The following is a 22,581-nucleotide window of genomic DNA, read 5'->3' as shown; positions in this document are numbered from 1 at the left end:
AAACAGTGCCAGTCCCCAAACTGATCCCCCATGTATAAATATAAAATCCGATCACGCCATGCAGATATCCCCTCAGGCGTGAGAACAAAGTGTAGTACAACAGGTGTTACATATGCTTACAAGCAGATAACTGAATCCCACCCCAGTTGTGGAAAGCTTTGCCCTTTTTCATCAGAAAAGCTAAGGAATTGACGTCGGATTGCATAGACCATTAAATGCACACAAAATGTAAGCCTCTAATATCCACTTATTTTCTTTCAATTTACAATCAACTTTTTCAAATCTTTATCTGCTACTGAACTGCACTTGTAGTGAGGCCTAATATTTCACAATTATTAATACACTTACTCTAAGTTAGGACCCTGGGTATGGCACACACCTGATCAGGACAAGGTTCAAGGCAATGATCAATTTAAGAAAGTACTGAGTTACACTCTGCTTTTTTTGCTCTTTTTTTTCCCCTATATACTCAGATCAGTTCACTGCTATAACTAATAGAACTTAGTAAGGAAAATTGCCTTCTAAAGATCTTTGTAGCAGTATTATTGGATTAATGCAATCTCATTCTGGCACCCACAGGGGTGAGCACTAAATTCTCATCTTTCACATGTATACTCTTATTAATAATCTTATTAATGTATCCCCAGAACCTCAACATAGCCAAAGAGCTACATCCATCAGCTTAGCAGCTTATTGCTAACACATCAAGAACACACCAAGCCTGTTGGAGTTTAAGAAGCATTTGGACAACGCTCTCAGTCACACGGTCTGAATTTTTGGGTAAACCTGTTTGGAGCCAGGAGTTGGACTTGATGATTCTTGTGGGTACCTTCTAAATCGGGATATTCTATGATTCTATGAAGAATCTCAATTCGTGAAAGTCAAGACATTCAAACCATTAAAACCAAGGTCATTTTAATGCCCTTTGCATTGTATTTTCAAAATATAAAAGACAAATGTAAGGTTATATTGGCCTGTCGCCTTTGGCTGCATTCCCTATAGAAGCTCTGCAAAGCATTCCAGCCATGACAAGCATTTCCTAAAGGCAGCAAATTCACCTTTTGTTCTCTTGTATTGCCTGGTGTCCTTTGTCTGAAGTGCTTTGACAGAAGAATGGTTGCCTACATTTCTGACATTCTAGAAACTTACCATCATCTCTTCTGTTGCAGTACAATGAAGAGTTAGTACCAAACAGATTTACTAAAAATTGGGAAGCATATTTTGAGGTGGGAGCATAATACCTTGGTTGGTCATTAAGGCTTATTCCTTACCCTAGGAAAGCATCAGATTCCTAAAATGCCTGATATGTTTACTCTATCATGTATACTAAAGACCTTGTAGGTAAATAAACCCAGATGACTTATACCTAATCCATACTTTTATTATAGTTGCTGGACCAAACAGAATGATATGTTATTTCACATCAGCTGTGTCTTCATCTGAATTTCACACTAACAAACAGAACATTTATTCAAAAATCTATACTTCATATTTGCTGCCAGTCTAACATGCTTCCCACTGTCTCACATAACACAAGTAATGGTTCCAACACTCCTCCTCTCTTTTCCATAAGAAGGTTACACTGGCACATTAGCTGTATGATCATTCATTGAAGGGAAAAAAAATACAGAGCATCTCGGTATAATACGATTTGTAAAATATATTCATTCTGTAGTTATTTCTATACCCTTTTCTGATCAGACTTGTTTTATACATGCAAAAAAACCTGTTCTCTACCTAAGAAAGATTTTCCTTATATTGTCAAACTTCTCCATAGGAAAGGTTCTCAAAGTTTACCCTCCCCATACAAGCCGATAACTATTGCTTTTGTTAGTGTAGTTGGACTCTGGCTAACATGAAATGTTGGTCCTAAAGGAAATACTTGCAATAAAGGATAAAACCTTTTTTTTTTAAATAAGCTGGGCAAGATGCATCCATATCCATATTTGAATAACATCTTTGTTAAACTTCAGATACCCTGTAGCAATGTAAAAAGGGATGCTCGAATTATGCTTGAGTTAATTCAGCTACTGTACCTCTATTCTATAGAAAATTAAGAGCCTATTCTTTCAGAAATATTTTCTTAGTTAGGAATGCGTTTAGAGAAACGATCATTGCCACATGACACAATTTAATATTCTGCAAGTAACCTGATTACAAATAAGGACAAAAATAAAAATAAAAAAGCAAAGTCAATAGCACCTCCAAAAGACACATGCACCAGAAACCAGAGATCTGCAACTCTTATAAAGAAGGTGAAAAGTTTGTCAGAGTCTGAATTATGTATCTCCAGATCTGCTGTCTGGTAAAGCACAACAAGTATATTGTCAAGATCGCTTCCTCCCTATTCCCAAGATGTTACTGTTTTGCAAGTCCCACTGAGAACTATTTATTATTATTATTATTATTATTCTACTACAAATTAAAACCTTTCTGGGGTAAACAATGCGGTAAAAAATAGTTAATTCCACAGATTTAGTGAACTGTAAAAACAGTGGCATGTCCTCACTCCTCTTTCTTATAGATGTATGAGAGGGTCATGGGACTACAGCACTCATCTCTATCAATTCAGAACTGTTAGGAAATCTTCATATGGCTGAATGACTTCTGAGAAGGTATAACTAAATAGCAGCTTGGATTTATAGTTTTCTAAGTAAATGTCAATGGAATCTACTGTTCAATATATTTAGCTATAAAGCAATTTTTTGCTGAAATAAGATGTATTACTCCAAAAGGGGAAAAATAAAAGCCAATAACACTCGAACTGCTAAAAATCCTTAACCCTCAAAGTAGTTTCTCTTAACTAGTACCGATGAAATATCAGGAATTAAATTATGCACATAAAAATTGTGAAAATCTGACTTAGCATCCTGTTCACACATTCAAAATTTAAACTTCCAGAAACTGCCTATGCACCATAACATTAAGAGAATGCAATGCCAGAAATGAACATACTGTGCTGAAAATTACCAGAGCATAATTATGATTAACTGGCTGATGCTTTCCTCCCTTCTTCCCATACCAGAGCCGAGACATTTCCCTTCTAAAAATAAAACAAGACTAAAAATCATTCAAGGCTGTTTGAAAGCATTCTCTCTATCTGCTGTCAGTTCCAGGCACAGACAGAGCCCCACAATGGTGACAGAATAGACTGCTAGAGGCACAGATTTGACTGACGTGGCAGGGAACAAATGAACAAGTGTACATTAGGGGGGTTGCATCCCAAATGATGACGGTAGAGAAGAAGAAAGGTTTCCTGTATTCAAGGGTGGTTGCAGAGCACGAGTTTGTTGAAAAGGCTAGAATATTTAAAGATACAGAACTTCATTTTTTTTTTGTATGCAGTACTTAAAAATACAAAATCAAGAGCTGCTTGTGAAATTGTTTTTCTAATATTCATTAACAAATTTTACTAGTAACAAATTTGCACTCAATAATAAAATAAAAGTTTGTCTTTCTATTGCTCCTAAGTACATATAGACTCATTTTTTTCTTAGAGTCCAGAACTGGTTAAATAATGGTCAGTAAAGTATGTGTGTGTATCTATATATAATAAAGGTTAAAGCATTCAGGATGCAAAACTCTCCACATTTATTGGAATCATGTTTTGTTTCTTTTTTTCCTTAAGGAAGGAATGTTTATCTGATCAGGTGTGTTCAGCACTAATATGTACAGCATCAACCCCTTTGAGAACTTCCTTGTGGTAGCACTTGCAGGCTTTATTCCCCCTCCCCAAAACACCCAGTGCTCCTAGTTCTAGATTAAAATACTGAATAACCAGAGGCAGTGATGGGCAGCAGCGCAACATTAAACATTGATCACTTCTGCCTTTGCTCCGATCTAAAAACCAAGATGCCTAAGCAGAGGAAACCAGTAACATAACTGCACTGCACAGCAAACTCCACTGAAACTCCTCACCTTGCTCTAGTGTCTAATAATGTAATTCAGAAGGATAAAGTGTTTCTGCTCAGAAAAAGCTTTCTTAGGAGCTGGTAGCTCTGAAAATCAATTTGTTCTGACTTAGCTTTCTTCTTAGCAATTCTCCTAAGAACATTTTTATCAGTGGTCCATTCAAAACCATGATGTGGGAAACTCAATACAATAACATACCGACTGTATATCTAGTGTAAGATTCAAACAAACCATACGCCCATTTATTATTTTTTTAAAATCAATAAGAGCCAATACTGAAGTAAAGCAACAAATGCACTGCGTAAACTTAATTAAAACTGCTTCAGATGAGATAATTGCAATAAATATAAGAAAAGCTACAAAAAATAAATCAGTCAGGCCAAACTTAAAGGAATGGAAAGTATGCAGAAAATTTATTTCAAACTGCCTGTTGAGATGCATCTTCTGAGCCAAAAGAGAAAGCTAGCCACATAACTAACTCCCCCTCAGCTTATTTTAGCATTGTTTTCCTCCCTTCCCTCCTCCCCCCCCTAAAAATTAAAAAAAAATAAAAAGAGATTCAAGTTCTTCCCAAACACTAGTCAACACATAGCTTCTCCAAAACTGGGGGAGGGGAGGAGGAATTACCTAGAAATTTAGGCCATCATATAATTTTTGATTCCAGAACACTTAATATATTTTTAAATCTTAATTCAAGTAACTTACTTAGATGCTTCTAGCTTCTAGTTAAAGTGGCTCGCACCGAGCTTCTCAGAAGGACTTTTAAAATTTGCTCAAAAGAGAGGAGCCATAAACTTGTTTGGTGAGATCTGACAACCCCCTTTTTCACCTAATTATAGTTGCAAAGTTTAATGGGAATAAATAGGAATTTAATAGGAATTAATGGGAATAAATGCACTAGTTAACTTTTTCAAATCAGACCTCCTGCCCACCTGTTTTGATGTTCAGGATTCCAGCAGCAGCAGCAACTCCCAAGCTGGCAGCTGCCCTGTAGCTGGAAGTATCTGTTGGAGGGGGAAGGCAGGTCAGGATAGCATCATCATCATGAAATAGTATAGTAGTAAGAGTAACCAAAGCTTTCTCTTGTGATTGATCTCCACCCAGCCCCTTAACACTTTTTCCAGACTAGTAGAAGATGAATTTCTGTTAGATGAAAAAAAAAAAAAAAAAAAAAAAACATCCAGGGATCTCAGCCCCGGGAGCATCTCCTAATTAAAGACAAAAATAAACTGCCCTTTTATTCTTTTCTGCATTTGTGGGTTATACTGATGATCCGATAAATTGCATCAGAAACTCATCTCATTGCTAGTTAATACATTCCTTCCCATAGAAGTTCATAATTAATAAGATTCCAGAGAGAAGGAATATCAACTCAGACCTAACGTAACTGCAGAACAGCAGCACGCATTTCAGAGCAGGTCTATTTGCTACCTAGACAACAGAACAAAACAAAGTGCATCTAATTACACTGAATATTAATCTTGTTATTGTCATTGTTAGTTTGTAACTAAGCCAAACATCTCTATACAATCAATGTTCAAGGCAGAAGCAAATAGGCCTTTCACCAATTGTTATACACAATGCTGGTTTTCCTAATAAACCAATCTGTCCTAAATTACAAAGTAACAGAAAAATGTGAGTGCAAACCAACACGATTTATGAGATGTCCTATTTTCACTCCAAATCAGTTTATACCTTTGCCATATCACATTTAAAGTTATCAGTTTGCAAGATCTCATAACCTAGAAACAGGATAACAACTACAGCAACTCCTTATAAACTTGAGTAGGAAAAAAACAGGATACAGGGTGTGAAACATCGTTGCAGTCTGGCTAGATGGCGTCATTCTGTTTCTCCCTGTAGCTAACACAACCCCTTAATACCAAAGAGACAGAAAAGTTGCGATGTTGAATATTACAATCCCTATATTTAATATGCACACATTTTTTAATCAATATTACATTAGTAAAAAGACTCCCCTTAAGTGAAGAAGGTTAGTCCAGAGAGATACTGGGGAGTGTTTTTTTTGGGGAAGGAATTGCTTGTTTTAGTGCTTCCTGTTAATTTCCACAGTATGCAGCTTTGTAGGTGACCATGTTTCATGATGAAAAGCCACACGTGTGTTACCCTGAAGATAAGATAAACATCCCCAAGCAATTCCTGGGAAGATTATATGAGGCATACCTATGAAATAAGATTGTTTCTAGAATTTAATACTTTAATTCCAGAAGCAATCCTGAAAATTGAGCAAAACATATAAATCACAGGAACCAGACTGGATGACTTGAAGTGCCTCAGTGCAATTCACAAGTCATTTGCATTTCTGACTGACAAGATGAAAGCTTCTTTTTATGATGTTGTATTGCCTTGTCTGGGAACAAACAAACAAAAATCAATAAACAATGACATTAATTTCACTTTCAGTGACATATCTACTTTTATGTATTATATATATGTATATATATTAAAGAGATGGGGTTGCTACTTACTAACATCAAACAGGTGCATTTCAATGATTACAGTTTTTATGCACAAGTTTTCAAGAACTTCTGAATTACTAAGGCACCTAACTCAGTTGCTTGATCTTTTGCAGAGATTCTGCTAGGTGAAAGAAAGGCAGTTTACAATTTTCATAATAGAAGACATACAGAATATAGCTGAATTAAGAGGTCTGACTTATCTTCTTTAATAGGAGGTAGGCACGTCCTATTTTGTACAAAAAAAGCCTCTCAGATGACTGCAGAAACTGTCCTGAGTTCAGAAACAACAAAGTTAGTGCCACTAAAAAAATAAGGCAGGTATTGGTAAATACCTAAGTAAAATAACTACTTTTGTTCTAGAACAAGCAGATCTTTGTAAAAAGTTATGGCAACAAAGGTGTTTCAGTACATGAACTAACAGGTAAAGCTGATGTGGGATTATGGTTCACTGAGGTCTGATTCTTCTCCCTTTCTGCCTACACAAAACACACTGAACAATACAATAGCCAGCTTCGGTGGTATCCAGCACAACAAGGAATGGCACAGCTTCTTAGTTGGCTGGTAGTGTTTTCTTAAGAAAGGAAGTCTAATTTAAGAAGTTATCCTTTGTTTCCTTTCAACAGCTTAGGAAAAAATAAGAAGGCATTTCCCCATACAAAGTTTTCCTCTGGATTTCCAGAGGCACTCTGAAAGCCAAAGTCACAAACTCACAAGATTTTTAGTTGTATTCACTGCTTCACTTCTCAGAAAAGAGACTATCCTAGTTCTCTCTATTAGATGCATGAAATAACTATCAGTTATAATTCCACACTAATGATTCCACCTACTGAAGGACAGTTTTATGTACTAAATCACATCCAAATTTTCCCTTACAAATTATAAAGGGTTTCAGAATAGGTTAGAGAATATAAATTGCAAGGAAAAAAATGTCCTAAGCATGAAGTTGAGATTCTTACAATATTTATTCAAGCTAATTGCAAAAGCAAGAACAAGAGCCACTTGTCCTTAGGAAAGGCATCACATTATGTTCATGGCCACCAGTCTCTTCAATCACAAAAAAATAATTTAACACTTTTAGTATTGCATAACTGCAGAAGTTCATAAGAATCGCATTGTCCAGACCAAGAGCAAAGCCTATTAAATATGCTTTCTAGTGACACATGCATAGTGACATACCCGTAATTTCCAAACAGACAACACATAACATAAAACCACACTATGAGAGTGTATTGTGTATAGTAGTTAGATGACTAAGAGACAGCATTTCAAGAAACATTGCGAAAATATTCCTATTTTGAGGACTGTTAGTGGCAGGCATCATATGATCACATTTCAAAATGTAAGACACAGCAGGCAGCTATTTTGCTCAAAATATAGGGCAGGGAGATGAAACAAATTTATAGGAAAAATACTATTAAGTATACAAAAATTTAAGGCCTATTTAAAGAAAGAGCAATGCAAGAGAAAGATTCATTTTAGTACAGAAGTGTTATAGGGTACAGTCCAGATACAGTAGAAAGCTTAAGCATCTACATCCAATATCCCAAACCTGAAAATACTTCACTGAAAATACTGAAAATCTATTGTCTGACCCAGAGACAATCACTGTTTGTGACCATCATACTTCTACAAAAACACAAACAGAATTTCTGAACACTCCCTTTAAAGGTAATGATTGTGAAATGCAGGACTAGAACACAATCAAAAAAAATCAGGAAACTGGGAAAACTGGCTGCAAACATCTATCAACTCATGCTTCACTTTGAAAGCTGACATCTAGACAGCTTCAAATCAGACTGGCTTTCTGTATTTTCCAAACAACCGAGACAGTTTCCAACTACCATAAGAACAGCTTGCAGTTTCTCTGACAACGAGCTTCCTGTTTTCAGGATTCTTACGGATGAGCATTTAGATTTATATAGATCTGAAGCACGACTATCTCGGATAATAGCAATTAATGACATCTGATGACAGGGGGAAATAAGTCGAAGGAAATCAATACTTTATCCAATTCACTCTTCTAGTATAGAGTAATTCTTCTGTTTACTTAATGGATCTAAGATTTAAGTAGGAACCAGTTTCCTTAAGTGATTTCTTCACAACTGCCTAAAATGAAGTGTCTTCAACGTCTCAGAAATATTCAGCTGTGTCCACACTGAGTAGTTATATTTTGTCTGTACTCTGGTTGATGACCAGAGATCTGATTTTTCAGTGTAAATTTTGTATTTCCAATATTGCATGGTGATAAAGACACTTAATTATAGTACCTCACATAGATACTGTTCCAGAATCAAATCTAGAAACCTCTGAAGAGATAAATTAGTCTTTTAGTTAGGTATAAACAAAAGGTACAATTGTATAGTAAAAGCTACACATAGGAAAGCACAAATAACGTAATTTCTCCTTTATGCACCCTTTCTTACTCAAATAATCATTTCCGTCATTTCCCTTGCAATGCCCTCCTCCTTGTTTTATGTTCTTACAGCACAGGGATTTCCTTTTTATCTAGCAATACCAGAAGCATAAAAACCTTTTCTTGAAAGTTAGCTTCAGTTGATCATTCTCTCAAAATATGATTCATTGATCCCCTAATGGTCTCAGCAGATGGGGCCTTATTTGTGCCCAACTTTCAAAGAAAAATATTTGAGTTTATCAGCAACTTTCACAAGCAGCATCTTCACATGCACACAAGTTCAGTGGAATGTAAGCACTCCAACTCTGTACTAGAACCCTAACATGGCTAAAAATATTTTACACGCATACTTGTTTTCTTTTTCTTCCAGTCAACTTCAAACTGCTGCCTGCCATTTCATATAGGAAAGGCAGCAAAAATAAACCTGTCAAGATTTTAAAATCCATGCAAGGTAATCGACAGTAGAACTGGAGTTTCTGGGATACAAGTATCAGATTCCCAAATCAGAAAAGTTACAGAAATCTTCAAGAAAACTTACAGATATGATGTATAGGAGGTAATATGTGTCTTAAAACAACGTGAGCAAAGATTATATGACCAAATATAGATTGTAACATACACTCTGGTCTTTTTCTTTTTTTAATGAATTGTATACACAATGGAAAAACATTTATCCTTTACAGTGAATGTCAACAACACATCTTTCAGGAAGACAAGCTCTCATGCAGCCATATGAAACTATTACCAGTTATTTTTTATAGAAATAACAAAGCAGTTGCACTACTTGAAAACTCATTTCTGAGCCAGGCTTTGGAGACTGCAGATTGCAAACAATTTTTCCTCTCCACTCCCCTCAAGATTCTTCAAGCTTAAGACCAGTCCTATCAGTAGCACTTCAGGATCCATCCCTGCACAGGTACTATGCCCTTACCACCACCAGGTGACACTCCTTAACATTTTCAACACTAATTGGCACCAAAATGATGTTAACACATCAGCAAGTAAGAGCAAGTACCTTAATTCATTACTACTTCATTAATTCCTATACATATATATATTTGTCCTGCTTAACTGCCAGCCAGGATAAACCACAACAATATTATATAAAACTTAAAAAGGAAACAAAAAATAGACCATTAAGTACCGATCGAAGTTGCTTCTGAGTTGCAGCTCAACAGAAACGCTCAGCTTGCTTTCAAAGCTGGTCACATTTAGATGCAAGAACAGAATGTATTTTGGAGAAAGCCTTTGTTTATCAACAGACAGTCTTCCAAATGGTAACAATTCTTTGTGCTAACAGAGAGAACCACCAGCACTTGAATCCATACACACTAAACAAAAAATAAAAAATACTGCCTTGATAAATACAGCCTTAAATCTCTATGGCTCAGTACAGATAGCATCCAGCCCCCCCCCTCAAAAAAAAAAAAAAAAACAAAACACCCTCTTCCTTGATGAATATACACATTCACTTGAATACAAGAAAGTTAAAAAAAGAGACTTGAGGTAAATGGATGGGGATAACACCATCAAGAACCCAACAGCATAATTTCTGAATTGCTGTTCTTTTGAATACTTCATGCAACGTAGTATTTGATAAAAACATGTTTTATCTAATGGCAGGAGTCTTGATTATCTTGCTGCTAGATCAGAGATTGTACCTACTAAATTACTTCAGCGAAAAGTCTGATACGAAAAGCTATGTACACATAGAGGAAAGCACGTTTCTACATTTTTTTTTATGGTATCGGTCTTTGCTTTCACTTGATCCTTTTCTTCCCATAATTCCTTTTCTAAAGAAATCACAGTACTTCCTTAAAGTCTCTTGATAAAAAGCTGCAGCTGAATGTGTGAATATAGGACTATCAAGCATAGAAGCAAAAGCTGATGACCATCTCAGTGCACAACACCTGGGTTAACAATTACTACTTTTCCCTGCTTCTCTTATCTTATCATATTGGACAGCAACAGCAGAAAGAACGTACACTTTTTGGAAAAGCAAGTTATTCCACCAGCTTCCTCTTCCAGTAAATCAAGAGTTCCTTGCCATACATGCGTACATCAAGATTTTGTTTTTCATTTCTGTTCCACCCTGAGTTTTCCCATCTGTTCTGAACAATTTTTCATCCAATTATCCTCCAAAACTTGCGGTAATATAAAAAAGCTTCAGTGATACTGTTTACCTGCTATCTTGCATGAAACCTGGATGAAGAGCTGACAGTAAAAGCTTGCTGGGTTAAAGGAAGTGCATTGACTGAAAACAATGAAATTTAATGGGAATAATGGGCATGACAACAGCTACAATTCTGTGTCTGCTGACATTTTCTAGCACGTGTTAAAAACCACTGTAACTCTGATACTGTCAAGCATTTCTGATTAGGAAAGTTAGTTTTTAAACAGCTTTCAGATTTGTGCTGTAAGTCAAGTTAAGAGAAGTCTTACTACGCAAGTTAAAATGCCCAGAAGATGACACCAGCATATTTCTTGTATGTGCACGACTTTGCTTAATATAAAAGTTAGTATGATGTATAACTTCATTAAAATATTCTGGATTAGATTATGAAAAGCAAACTTGAGATAATTTCATGCAACACAGATGGAAATAACTATTTTTGAAATGTCTTCTACAACTGTTTCCATCTAAATGTAAATAAAGGCTCAAAGAATTATTTTTTTTTTTATAGCAAATAACTAACACATTTAGGAAAAGGACTGCCTCTGCTATCTTCAGAAATAACTCCTAAAAAGTTTCATCCTGAAGAAATCATTGCGCTACTTCCTGTGAAAATGGTTCTCTACAAATGGGTAAAACAGAGTAACTGGAGTTCACTAAAAGACACATGTTGTGCCTTGAACCATAAAACTGATCACTTGCCAGTCTGTTTCCTGTGCTCCAAAAGGCAAGGTTTTAAGATATCAAAAGACTTTGAGCAAGAGCCAATACCAAAATAAGTTAGTGGTGTCAATACTTGAGCCATATACACACTGAAAATCTTAAGATTCAGAAGACATGCATGATATTAATTTAAGTATATCAGCAAACTCCTCCACACAAGTATTTAGCTGCAGAGGTAGTGTTGTTTAGCACTAGCCTTATACTTCAGCTAAGTAAGTGACAAGCTTGAAAACAGAATTCTTAGCCCCAAAAGTTTAAATTTTAGCAGAAGAAAACTAAGGCTATTGCATTTTTTATTTTTTCTAATATTTCGTAATATACAAAAATGTTTCAGAGAAAACAAATATAGACATCCTCAATTTTGGCATGCTCCAAAGAAACAAATAAAAATCAAGTCAGCAATTGGTGTCCTGAGATTCAAGTTAAACAATGCTGATGGGATACTTTTACAGTATATGACAAGAATCAAATTTGACTGACACTTGAATGCACAAGACTACAAGGTTTTAACTGTATGCACACTAAAAAACAAAACCACAGACATGTAAAGATGTGTCCATAGAAACACAGTGGACACAGATTCACATGAGAGTAAGGTGTTCATCATAAAAAATAAAAAGATAGTTTCAGTTGCAGTGTATTACTAAAATCCATGCAATAGCAAACTTATGTATGAAAATATTATAATTGAGAAGTTATTTATAGGATTATTAGAAAAACTATTTCATTAATAGATTATTTTTCCTTCTTTTTTTTCTCATCCCCGTTTTGAGACTTACCAATGAATATTCAACATTATAGACACGGGCACGATAGAAAATCAGAGTTTCTTGAATGAAAATTGTCTGCTTCAAAGTTAAGCTTCTCTGCTTTACTCATATTCAAGTTGAGTTTTAACTTACAATTTGCTCCAAACAAAATGAACTTCTAATTGTGAGATGTTGCCTGAACTGAGGTTACAGCAAAGCATCAGGATGGCATAAATTAAGCAACCGTGATTATAGTAAGAAGACCAAACTTTGTTCTTCTTACTGAGAAAATATTTAGCACTAGTCTTAATAATATTCCTATGAAAATATTAAGAGTGACACCGTTCTTCCTTACCTCCCACTCTTTAGCAGCATCTTCAGTAGTAGATTCTTCACTAGTTTCAGGCTCTTCCTTCTTTTTTACCACTATAAATCCAGGCTCTCGAAGAGACTCCCCAGTATCCTCTGCATATAGCTCTGGACTCCACTGGATAAAGAAGACATACAAGTGATCTGTCCTAGAGAAGTGAAGTAATGATACAGAGAAGAGAAAACATGGTAAACATTTGGGCCATATCAAATAACTATGAAATACCTGAGGTTAAAATAAAAATACTTAAAGTTTCACATTTTATTAGATATTAGAAATACATTTGAAAAAAAGCTAGCCATTATAATAGTGTGGGGGGCTTTGCTTTTTATTTTAATTATATGAAGCTCACACTGGAGGAAAAACTGGCAAATGACTGTGTTCTCATATAAGAGCACAGACCTTCCAACCATTACCGTCCAATTGGAAACAGAGTATTCCAAAGGAAATAACTTCCAAACTAAAGTTTTAAGATTGTTTTTAATTATTTTAAAAGTACATGAAATATAAACACAAACAGGATTTTAAAAGAAGTCTGTATGTCTGTTTTCTCTACCCTTGAAGAAGAGCTTAAGACTCCCAGAAATGTAACCAAAGTCATATTGACTGAGAATCTGTGAGAATAGGTGAGAAAGTAAGGCTGACAATGTGCATATACATAACTAGATGAAGCTACACACTACCTGATCTGTAGTACTGCAGCAAATACCCAACATTTAAGTTACCTCCTTTTAAGTTATCTGCCACAAATAGTACAGTTTTCCAGTTTGGAAAAACAAATGCCCAAATTCCCAAAACAAAGTTCTTTACAACCCTAAGAGGTATCAGTCTACGTTGCTTAATTATTTCCCAAATGGACATAGAGCATTTAAAAAAAGAACTACTGGATTCATTGCACTTATCTCATCATGAAAGAGACAGATCTAGAGCTAGGTGACTAGTGACATAAAATTCTCGAGTTTGGATATTCCCATGTCTCTCTTCAGAGATATTTGTTACAGTTAGTCTGCACACTGGATTAGCACAAAGATAAATATTTGGACTTTTTCCCCCTCCTTTCTTACTAAATACCTATAAAACTGAAAACTGGAAGAATAGCAACAGATACATGGCAGCAAAGCCTCAAAAAATGCAGCTATAATTAGCCTGTGCATCTGTCTAAAAGGATGTAGCATGGGTACGTATTAAAAGCCTCTGAACATGGTCAGTTATTCAAAGTCAGCTCTCTTGTTAAAACTAAGGTTTCCAGATAACACCGATAAAAGGAAAAAGACAAATTGTTCTCTGACAGTAAAAGAGAAAACATTTCAGATGCATAAGGCTTAATAAATTCTATGACAAAGTCAGAAAGAGAAGATTCAGATTCCTCATGCACTGATGTATCCATTTCAAAAGTCATACAAGAAGTAGGAAAAATAAAAAATGAAAACAAAGACTTCTGCTATTAAAACAGCTTTAAATTAACAGTTACAGCAGTTAAAAAAAGTAAAAAAATATATATATCTTTAAGAAATTCCAGGACATTCCTTCCCTGATAGGCTTACTTGAGATTACGAACAGTGAAATAGAAAAGTAGTTATCTCGCAATCCTGCATTCTTTCTTATCACTAGTTTTCTTTCACCTATCTTGACACTAAATATTTTGACCTACGCAGAGTAGCACTACGCAAGTTAAACACAATTAAGAAAAAAACGCCCACCACATGCAACCTTTTAGTGTACATTGTACACACTGGATGGATAAAAAATACATCACTGACGTGCCATGCAGTTAGAGAGAGAAACCATGTATGGGTGGAGTCATTACAAAGGAGATCAGAGACTGTGAGCTAAGAACTACTACTTCTGAAATAAGTGATAAACTCTGCTTTCTGCTGAAGGTAAGTACTTGCACTGTTACATTAGAAGATAAACCAAAGATACATTTTTACCAGCTCTCAAGAAATGGAAAAAAATCTATACCACTTGAGGGTAGTGAGTGTGATTTTAAAACCAGATTAGTGATATGCTATCATAGACTCAGTTCTCTCTGCTGAAAAACTCAAGTATTTTGACATCATTTGAGTGTGTTACATGTCTCCATTCACAGTGGACATGAAGAAAGACTACTGCCTTTCTCTTTGCAGCCAACTTTTAAGTATGAAATGATTTTTGTGTTTGTAATCAATCTTTTCTCCTTTAGATTAAAGAACCCCACTTACTTCTAATTTTCCTTATATGTTACACTTTCTAGGCATTAATTAGTCTTGCTGCTTTCCTCTGGACTCTCTCCAATTGATCGATATCTGTCCTCAACTGCAGTGCCCCAACTGGACATTCTATGCCATTCAGCTCAAAAGAAAAGATGGAAAAGTAACTTCATCATTGTGTGTAGGTATTTATACAAGATGACATCTGATAATTGCTTTTTGTTTGGGTTGCTTTTTAGTTTGTTTTTAATCTTTTCTGTCATAATAAACTCCAACACCTTAGGAAAAAAATCACATTTTCAAGTTGAAAATAAGTCACAGTTTACTAGTAGCAAAGATCATTTAAGAAATGCAAGACTGTACTAGCGAGAGTGGACATCTCATGTCACTGCAACTAATTTTGACATTTTTTCCAGTAAATATGTTTAAGTTGCTTCCTGGAAAATATTTTTTGTTCCATAAAGATAAAACAGAATTACCCCAGCTACTTCTTTTTAACTGAAAGCTCTAGAGAGAAATATTTTTCCAAGCAATGGGAAGCACAAATAATGGCAATTAAAAAAAAAACAAAAAAACACCTTTCCTACAGAACTCACTTCCTTCATCAGACCCCATTTACTTGAAGCTTTGATTATTTACTTGCTACAAAAGCCCAAATAATGAGAGACTATTGACTGAACCTGCAAGTAACTCAGTAAAACTTCAATATGGTAATGAGGTATTCATACGTTAAATACAAGCCAATCATAAATATCCTGGGCTGTATTTCTTTATAGACAGACATCAAAAGATTCTGAATGGGGGTAGGGAGAAACCTAAAAACCACAAAGGAAACTTTCCTTTTTTCTTCCAGTCTACCTTTCTTACCTTTCTTGTGGAACAGCAAACCAGTACTCGTGTTTTTTATCTCTCTGAGCATACTGTTGCATTGATGCACTTGCTTGCGAAACAAATGTTTTTCTCATAGGTTTTCCAACCTTGAGAAGCAAAAACTTGTGAGATCGATGTCTTCGTTTTTCTTTCATATGGGAAGAACCTATTAGTAAAGAAAAATAAGCTATCCACAACATACAATAGGATTTAACAGAATGATTGACCACTTTTGTAATAGGGAATAACTAGATAGAATGTATAAGTGGGTAACGTAAGGTCAGTTAAACACATAAAAAAGGTTGTGCTAAGTTATATCATTAGCAAAATTAACTTAATATTCAAATATGTTGTGCCAAAATTTTCTGCTTCCAACCCCAGTTCACATTATAGTAATCCTTCAGCCATGCTTGAAAGGCTTTCAGAAGATATTCTCAATGCGCATCCCTCAACGTTGATTCAGACACCACACTTAAAAAGCCTCCACACAATGTAAAATACACTTAAATAAGTACTTCACATATGTAAAAGCTGCTCAGTAATTACTTTTCCTTTAAAGAAGAAAATTTCCAGTACTGCTAATAGACAACTAAGATAAGTTTTAATTTGTTAGTTATTTCAAACACTTCAAAGGTATGAACACCACTTCATGATAAAGTATACCAGATGTTGCAGTATGGGGCTTTTCCTGCCAGTACTACATTTAATTGAACAAGCAAAATTAAATGATTACCCTCAAGGTCTGGATTGTCAAGTCAGCACAGGGTTAAGGAAGAAGCCTTCTCAGAATTATTTCTTTGCCAGATTAATTGCTCAAATCCTAGAACATGAGCTACAGCCACAAGTGACTTTTTAAAGCAGGAAGGAAAATGCAAGTTTTCAGAGTTCTGATGATCACAAAGGATTTAGCCTGTCTCTGGTGTTAAAGGTACGTACAGACATGCTTCAGTTTTCTAGGAGACTCATCTGTCGGTTACAGCTGAAGTTCACCATCAGTGTGACCATGCAGATTACCAATACAATGAGCACAGATATCATCTTTTTCATCTATTAATATCGCTACTGTATGCTTTGAGTCTAGTTTTCAACACAAAGTTTAGAATTGTATTGTGCCATGTTTTTTTTTGTTGTTGTTTGTTTGTTTCCAGTAAGTATCTAAATGGGTACTTAGGTTACAGTTATATTTTAGGATTATACCTGCAGTATATGGTATGGTAGAATAGTTATAGTACATGTGATCCAGAAATATTTTATAAGCCTATAAACTGTAAGATAAATTGTCAGATTTAAAAAAGACAACAAACAAAACCCCACTGTTTCATAGGACTGGCATGTGAACTTTCTGGCAGCTTAAGAGAAGAAATTCAAAATAATCTGACATTTGTATTTTGGTCCTTTAGAAGTTTTAAACTGCTGCATCTGATGTAGAGCCCTAAGATTTGGGGCTACTCCCAAATCTTATTTTTATATATATATATATATATAAGATTTAGTCCCTTAGAATATTAGAAAAATCAGTAAGATTTAAATTCATCTAGCAGAGAGAAACAAAATAAACAATCTATCTCTACACGAAAATGTCGAAAGGACTATTTGCAATTCTTTTTTTTTTTTGGTGTATTCTCATATTTTTTTATTTAATACAAAAATAAATAAATAAAATCAGAAAAATAAGGTTCTAGTAGTGGTTATCAGCTCTTATGCTTTATTTCCTTTCTACCAATATCCAGCTAAGTGGCAAACAGACACCTCTAATGAATACAATAGACAGGACATAAAAGTTTTTACAGCATCTCAGTCTTCCAATGACATGTGATCTATTCCTAATAGACCTGTCTTAAATGTAGTCTTTGGTGATCTTCAGAAGTCAAGGAATAGATCTATGCTTTTACCTTGACTCTATTTAAATTTGCCTATAGATGAAGCCAGTATGTGTTTCATTAAATCTGTCTAGACTGAAATATTCATGAGTGCAAATAAAATCAGCAAAATTTGGTAAAACAACTCAAATGCTAGTAAGAAATGTACTATTTTAAGTGAAGCCATTAGCACAAGTCTCCAAAAAGCAAGCTTCTAGCTTGTATCCCTCTGAGTGAGACACTGATTATATATATATGTATATATATGTGTGTGTACTCTGTGACTGTACAGTTCATCTTGCATGGAGAAAGAATCTTTAAGGAAACAAGAAAAACTTAAGTACCCAATATAGCTGAATTACAGGTAACATTCAACAGCTACAGTGGCAGAGAATACTTGTGCTTGCATTATTATTATTTTTTTAAAGTCATGAAGAACAGCTAATGTCAACTGACATCTTTGCCAGAGGATTGTCTTAAATATTTAAGATGCAAAAGCCAAACTTCTCACAGAATGATGCAACTATTAGCCTGTTCTAAATTTTGAAATTCAGCTACTTCTTAACTGGAGAAGAAAGAAAAAAAATCTGAATCATTTCGGAACCTCAAATGTAACAACTTCTGCTAAAGAATGTATTTTTATTCAATACAACCTCATCTTCCACTTACTAAAAGAAAACAGTGCAACCATCAAATGCATTTCAAGTATATTCTATTAGTATGTGACAGGCATTAAAGTTAGGTTTTCTTCATAGCCCCCTCCAAATACTGCACAATTAAAATGCCTAGTTTACCTCCATTAGTAAGATGGTAGGGTACCAGAAAGTGACCTAACAAGTTTTTGAACAGCAAGACAAAATACACGCAGAAACATCTAAGCTATTTAAATAAGACTTTTTTTTTTTTAAATACACAAATTGAATAACTTCAGACTTTCAAGATAGCTTCTAACTAAAAATCCTAGGGCCTGACCTTACAGAGGAGTAAAGATACTCCTTTTTAAGTTTACTTATTCCCCACATTCATAGCATTAGTTTTACCATCTAGCTCTTATTTGCCCTGAGAAGTACTTTTCATATGTTCAGTCTTGATCTGGTCAGCATGAAAGTATTACAAGATGCAAGTGAATGTTCTGAAAACCAGCTTAAGTCTCAGTGTTATATTAAGCCTCCAATGTTTGCTGCTCACATCATGAACCTTAACCACAAGGTATACATGTCATAAATGAGATTAAATTCATTCCCTGAAATTCATTCATACATAGGTGTACGCAGGACCAAAATTCAAGCAAGAGTTAGCTGACTGCTAAGGAACACATTTGATTTTGAGCTCTACAGAGACCAATGTATCAAGAATCTAATCATACAGGTTCATTGAAGTGTCCCCTACAAATATACTGCATATTTTAATATGATCATAAACAATTTCAGTGAGGAAAAGTATCAGTCACAAAGGTATTTATGTTTTCAATTTCCTGAGCAAAATTTTCCCACCGGTTTAAATAAGTATAGCTTAGGTATATCCTCAAGGCAGTGAGAAATAAGCAATACATGAGGATGTGTTCTGCAGAGCAGAAAACAGAAAATTCTCAAGAGCTGAAAGGAAATGCATTGCAAGTCTGGAGGCTAACACTACCTCTAAATACTGACTCACCTTCTGATTGCCCGTCTCCTGCAGTCACAGGTTTCTGACTGATTTCTTTTTGTGAATCCTGCTGCATGTTTTCTCTTTGTTGTTTGGTTTGTTGCATAGTATGGGTCTTCCAGAGTTTGCGAAGTTCCTCAACTTCTGTTTCAGAGTCTTGAGTTCGCTCTTTCGCTACTTTTCCTTTGCTAGTAGTCTCTTTCTTTGGAGAGTCTGTGGTATCTTCACAATGTGGACTTTCTTCTGTCTTACTCTCTATTTCTGGCTCTTTTGCTTGCGTAGAATCTTGATCTTGGTCCATTTTTGCCTCTTTGTTCTGTTCTTTGCTACCATGTGGGTCTTGCCTCAACTGCTGGAGAACATTCCCAGTATTGTCACTAGATTCTTGTCCCCCCTTTACAGCTACCTCTGCGCTTTCTGAACCTAAACTGTGGGTACTAAACTGTTTAACATTTACAACCATTTCAGCACTGAGTTTTAAGTCACTGTCAGCTTCTTTCGAGTCCGAAATTATTGTTAAACATTCCGCACTTGTTTGGTTTATTGTTTGGACAGATTCTGATGATGCTCCAGAAGATTTGCCTTGTCGAAGCTCATCCGAGGAAACAAGTTCCTCACGTATTGGAGAGAGTTCTGATTCTGTGAACACGTCTTCTGAAAGAGACTCCTCTGTACTCCTTGGGGCAGTGCTAGCACTGTCATTGCCTGTATCCCGAATCCTTGAATCCATTTCATCTGCATTGCTCTTTGCAGCTTTCTTGGAATGGCCAAGTTCCCTTACAGACAGCTGTTCTATGTCTCTGTTGAGCAAATAAGAGTAATTACAGTAGTAGGTACCTTTTATTGCAGAGCCTTTTTCTTTAGTAAGTTTAATGCTAAAAAAAAATTTACTTCTTTTAGTCTTAAAAATAAACTCCTCCCATGACCACCCCATCCCATGACCACCCCATCCCTCTTAATCCTGTAAAGTATCAGCAATGAGAAACAAGCATCAATATGTTTACATATCTCTGTAGCAGTTAACTTACAGCATACCTTTTGCCCATATGACATAGACGTGACTTCCTATATTCACATTACTTTTGCAAGCAGAAATTCTTATGAAACTAGCAAATCTATTTGAGATGCTTAAAGTATAAACTAAACTAAAAAAATACAAGAAAAAAAGAGCTATAAACAACCCTAATATCTAATAGCCGAAGTTCTCCACAATCTTTTAAGCTTTGTCTACCACAGAGGCCAGTATAATTTCACAGATCTGTCCCATTTATTATGAAGCTGACATCTAGCTCGCTGGTAAAATATCAGTGTTAAATCACCTGCTCTAATCCTGTCTAAGTAAGATAATACAGAACAATAGGAACCATAAAGGTAGATTTGTATCAAGATCTTACTATTCTGGAAAATACCCAACAGTGATTAGTGTGCTCACCAGTCAGGTACCTAACTTTTTACCACTGTTAAGCTAAAAAAATCTTGGTAAAAAACTACTTGGTACAATACAACATTTGAAAGAACAGACATCAAATGTTGATAAATAACATATGAAAAAATAAAAGCAAGCATAAAAGAAGAACTTGCTTCCTCCATGAGGGAAATTACATTGTTCAAAACCTGCCTTCAGAAATAAGCTAACCATTTTCTGAAACTCGTAGAATTTGAGGTGGCTGTGAACATACTTAACTATATCAATATGACTCAGACTTGTACCAGTGTTTTCAAAGAAATTTATCGGTGTACAACCTGAATAAGCAGTTTCTCATGTTTAAGCTTACTTTTGACTAGAGTTCTAAAACGCCGACTCTAGCTACCACAAGAGAACTTCTATTACCTAGTATCAAAAACTTTTAAGAAGCTTGTACCTTAATCTCCCATACTGAAAAAGGATAATTCCACTCTGCATTTCTGCAAAACTTTTTATCCAGTTACTAACATCACTGAGACATCATTAAAACTCAGTATGTTTGCAAAACATACATCCTCTTACTCAAATTTCATCATGAGGTTGATGCTAAGATTGTGCTAGTGCAGTAATTTTGCTTACGAAGACTGTGGAATAGAGTTTAGGATTCATCACTTACTAGATTAGGGTGTTTCCTTAATTTTTTCAAGACTACACTGATAATAGGTGTTCTTGGACAAGCACAACCTAAGGTACATGATATCTGAGAAAAAATGGGAAAATACGTCTGAAAATGTAAAATTTCAGTATGGATTGTGGTTTGTATAAAAGAGCATCCAACATGACATTGCAGTTTTAGTGATGAAAGAACGCATCAGTTTTGTGATATGTTTCCATTATGCCAATAAGATTACTTTCAGTATTAATGTTGTTTTTCCAAATTTAAACAGGTTTTATGGTTGGTAAAATTGTGAGATGAAAGAGTTAACCATAGCAGTGAAATATTTGGAAAAAAATAATGGAAAACACATTAAGTCTCAAATACTTCAAGACACACGGAAGGTCTTATCAGATTTAGCTGTACCTGTTGGAGTTTTGATTACAGACTTCAGAAATTTGAATTTTGTTTCACTGAAAGTTCACAAACATGCATGCCTCAGATTTTGAAGCATAAAAGTGCCAGGACTGAAGAAAATGCTAAAAGTTAGTGTTCTGTTTAATAGTTTATAGAAGTTGACAAGAAAGATGAATCAAACCAGACATCCAAGACTTCAAATGCTGTATGACCTTTGTTTATCAGGCATGTTTTCATTCCATATGCATTTATTAGAGACAAAAACAATAAAATGCATGTGCTATAAAGGCACAAAAATCTATAGAATATTGAAGATAAATTTGTAAGTCAAAGTTGAATCATTAAAATGCTAAACATGCTGGGAAAGACTGGTTTTGCAACTGCAATATTATGATTGAAAAAGGTAGATTAAAAAAAATTCCTTGTAGTTCCTAGTGTAGGTAATGAAATTGTGAAAATTATATGACTGTTTTCCAGACAGAGTTTTTAAACTCCCAGAAATCAAACCAAAGGCATCATTGTACATCAAAACCCCCAAAAGTACTAACGTAGAAAGATATACATTAGTTACTTTCAGGAAACACATGACTTAAGGCAGCAAACAAGGCCACATCAATATGCCAGTCTGTTAGTAGGTCTCTGCTGAATCTGCACTTAAAAAAAGAGGTGTAAGAGTTATTTCTTCTTGGTGTCAAATTATTCACGATTATCAAGAAATATGA

At 35.1% G+C, this 22,581-nt stretch overlaps 1 protein-coding gene across 9 annotated transcripts in view; it reads right to left on the bottom strand.

Annotated features, from left to right (window-relative positions):
- The window catches only part of OXR1 (oxidation resistance 1), a 273,016-nt gene that overhangs the window by 21,168 nt on the left and 229,267 nt on the right, over positions 1-22,581 (bottom strand). For 8 of the 9 annotated variants that reach the window (XM_066990652.1, XM_013179969.3, XM_048068777.2 and 5 more), the window contains 3 exons: positions 19,392-20,182; positions 15,877-16,045; positions 12,806-12,968 (listed from right to left, as the gene is read on the bottom strand). In XM_066990652.1, coding sequence (XP_066846753.1) covers positions 12,806-12,968; positions 15,877-16,045; positions 19,392-20,182 — 1,123 coding nt within the window. Of the gene's footprint in view, positions 1-2,970; positions 3,052-12,805; positions 12,969-15,876; positions 16,046-19,391; positions 20,183-22,581 lie in introns of those variants that run through there. The other variant, XM_013179970.3, reaches the window with a different exon arrangement.

This window comes from Anser cygnoides, chromosome 2, assembly GCF_040182565.1.
Source record: "Anser cygnoides isolate HZ-2024a breed goose chromosome 2, Taihu_goose_T2T_genome, whole genome shotgun sequence".
Classification (NCBI taxonomy): Eukaryota; Metazoa; Chordata; class Aves; order Anseriformes; family Anatidae; genus Anser; species Anser cygnoides.
This window is presented reverse-complemented; position numbering and strand designations above follow the sequence as displayed.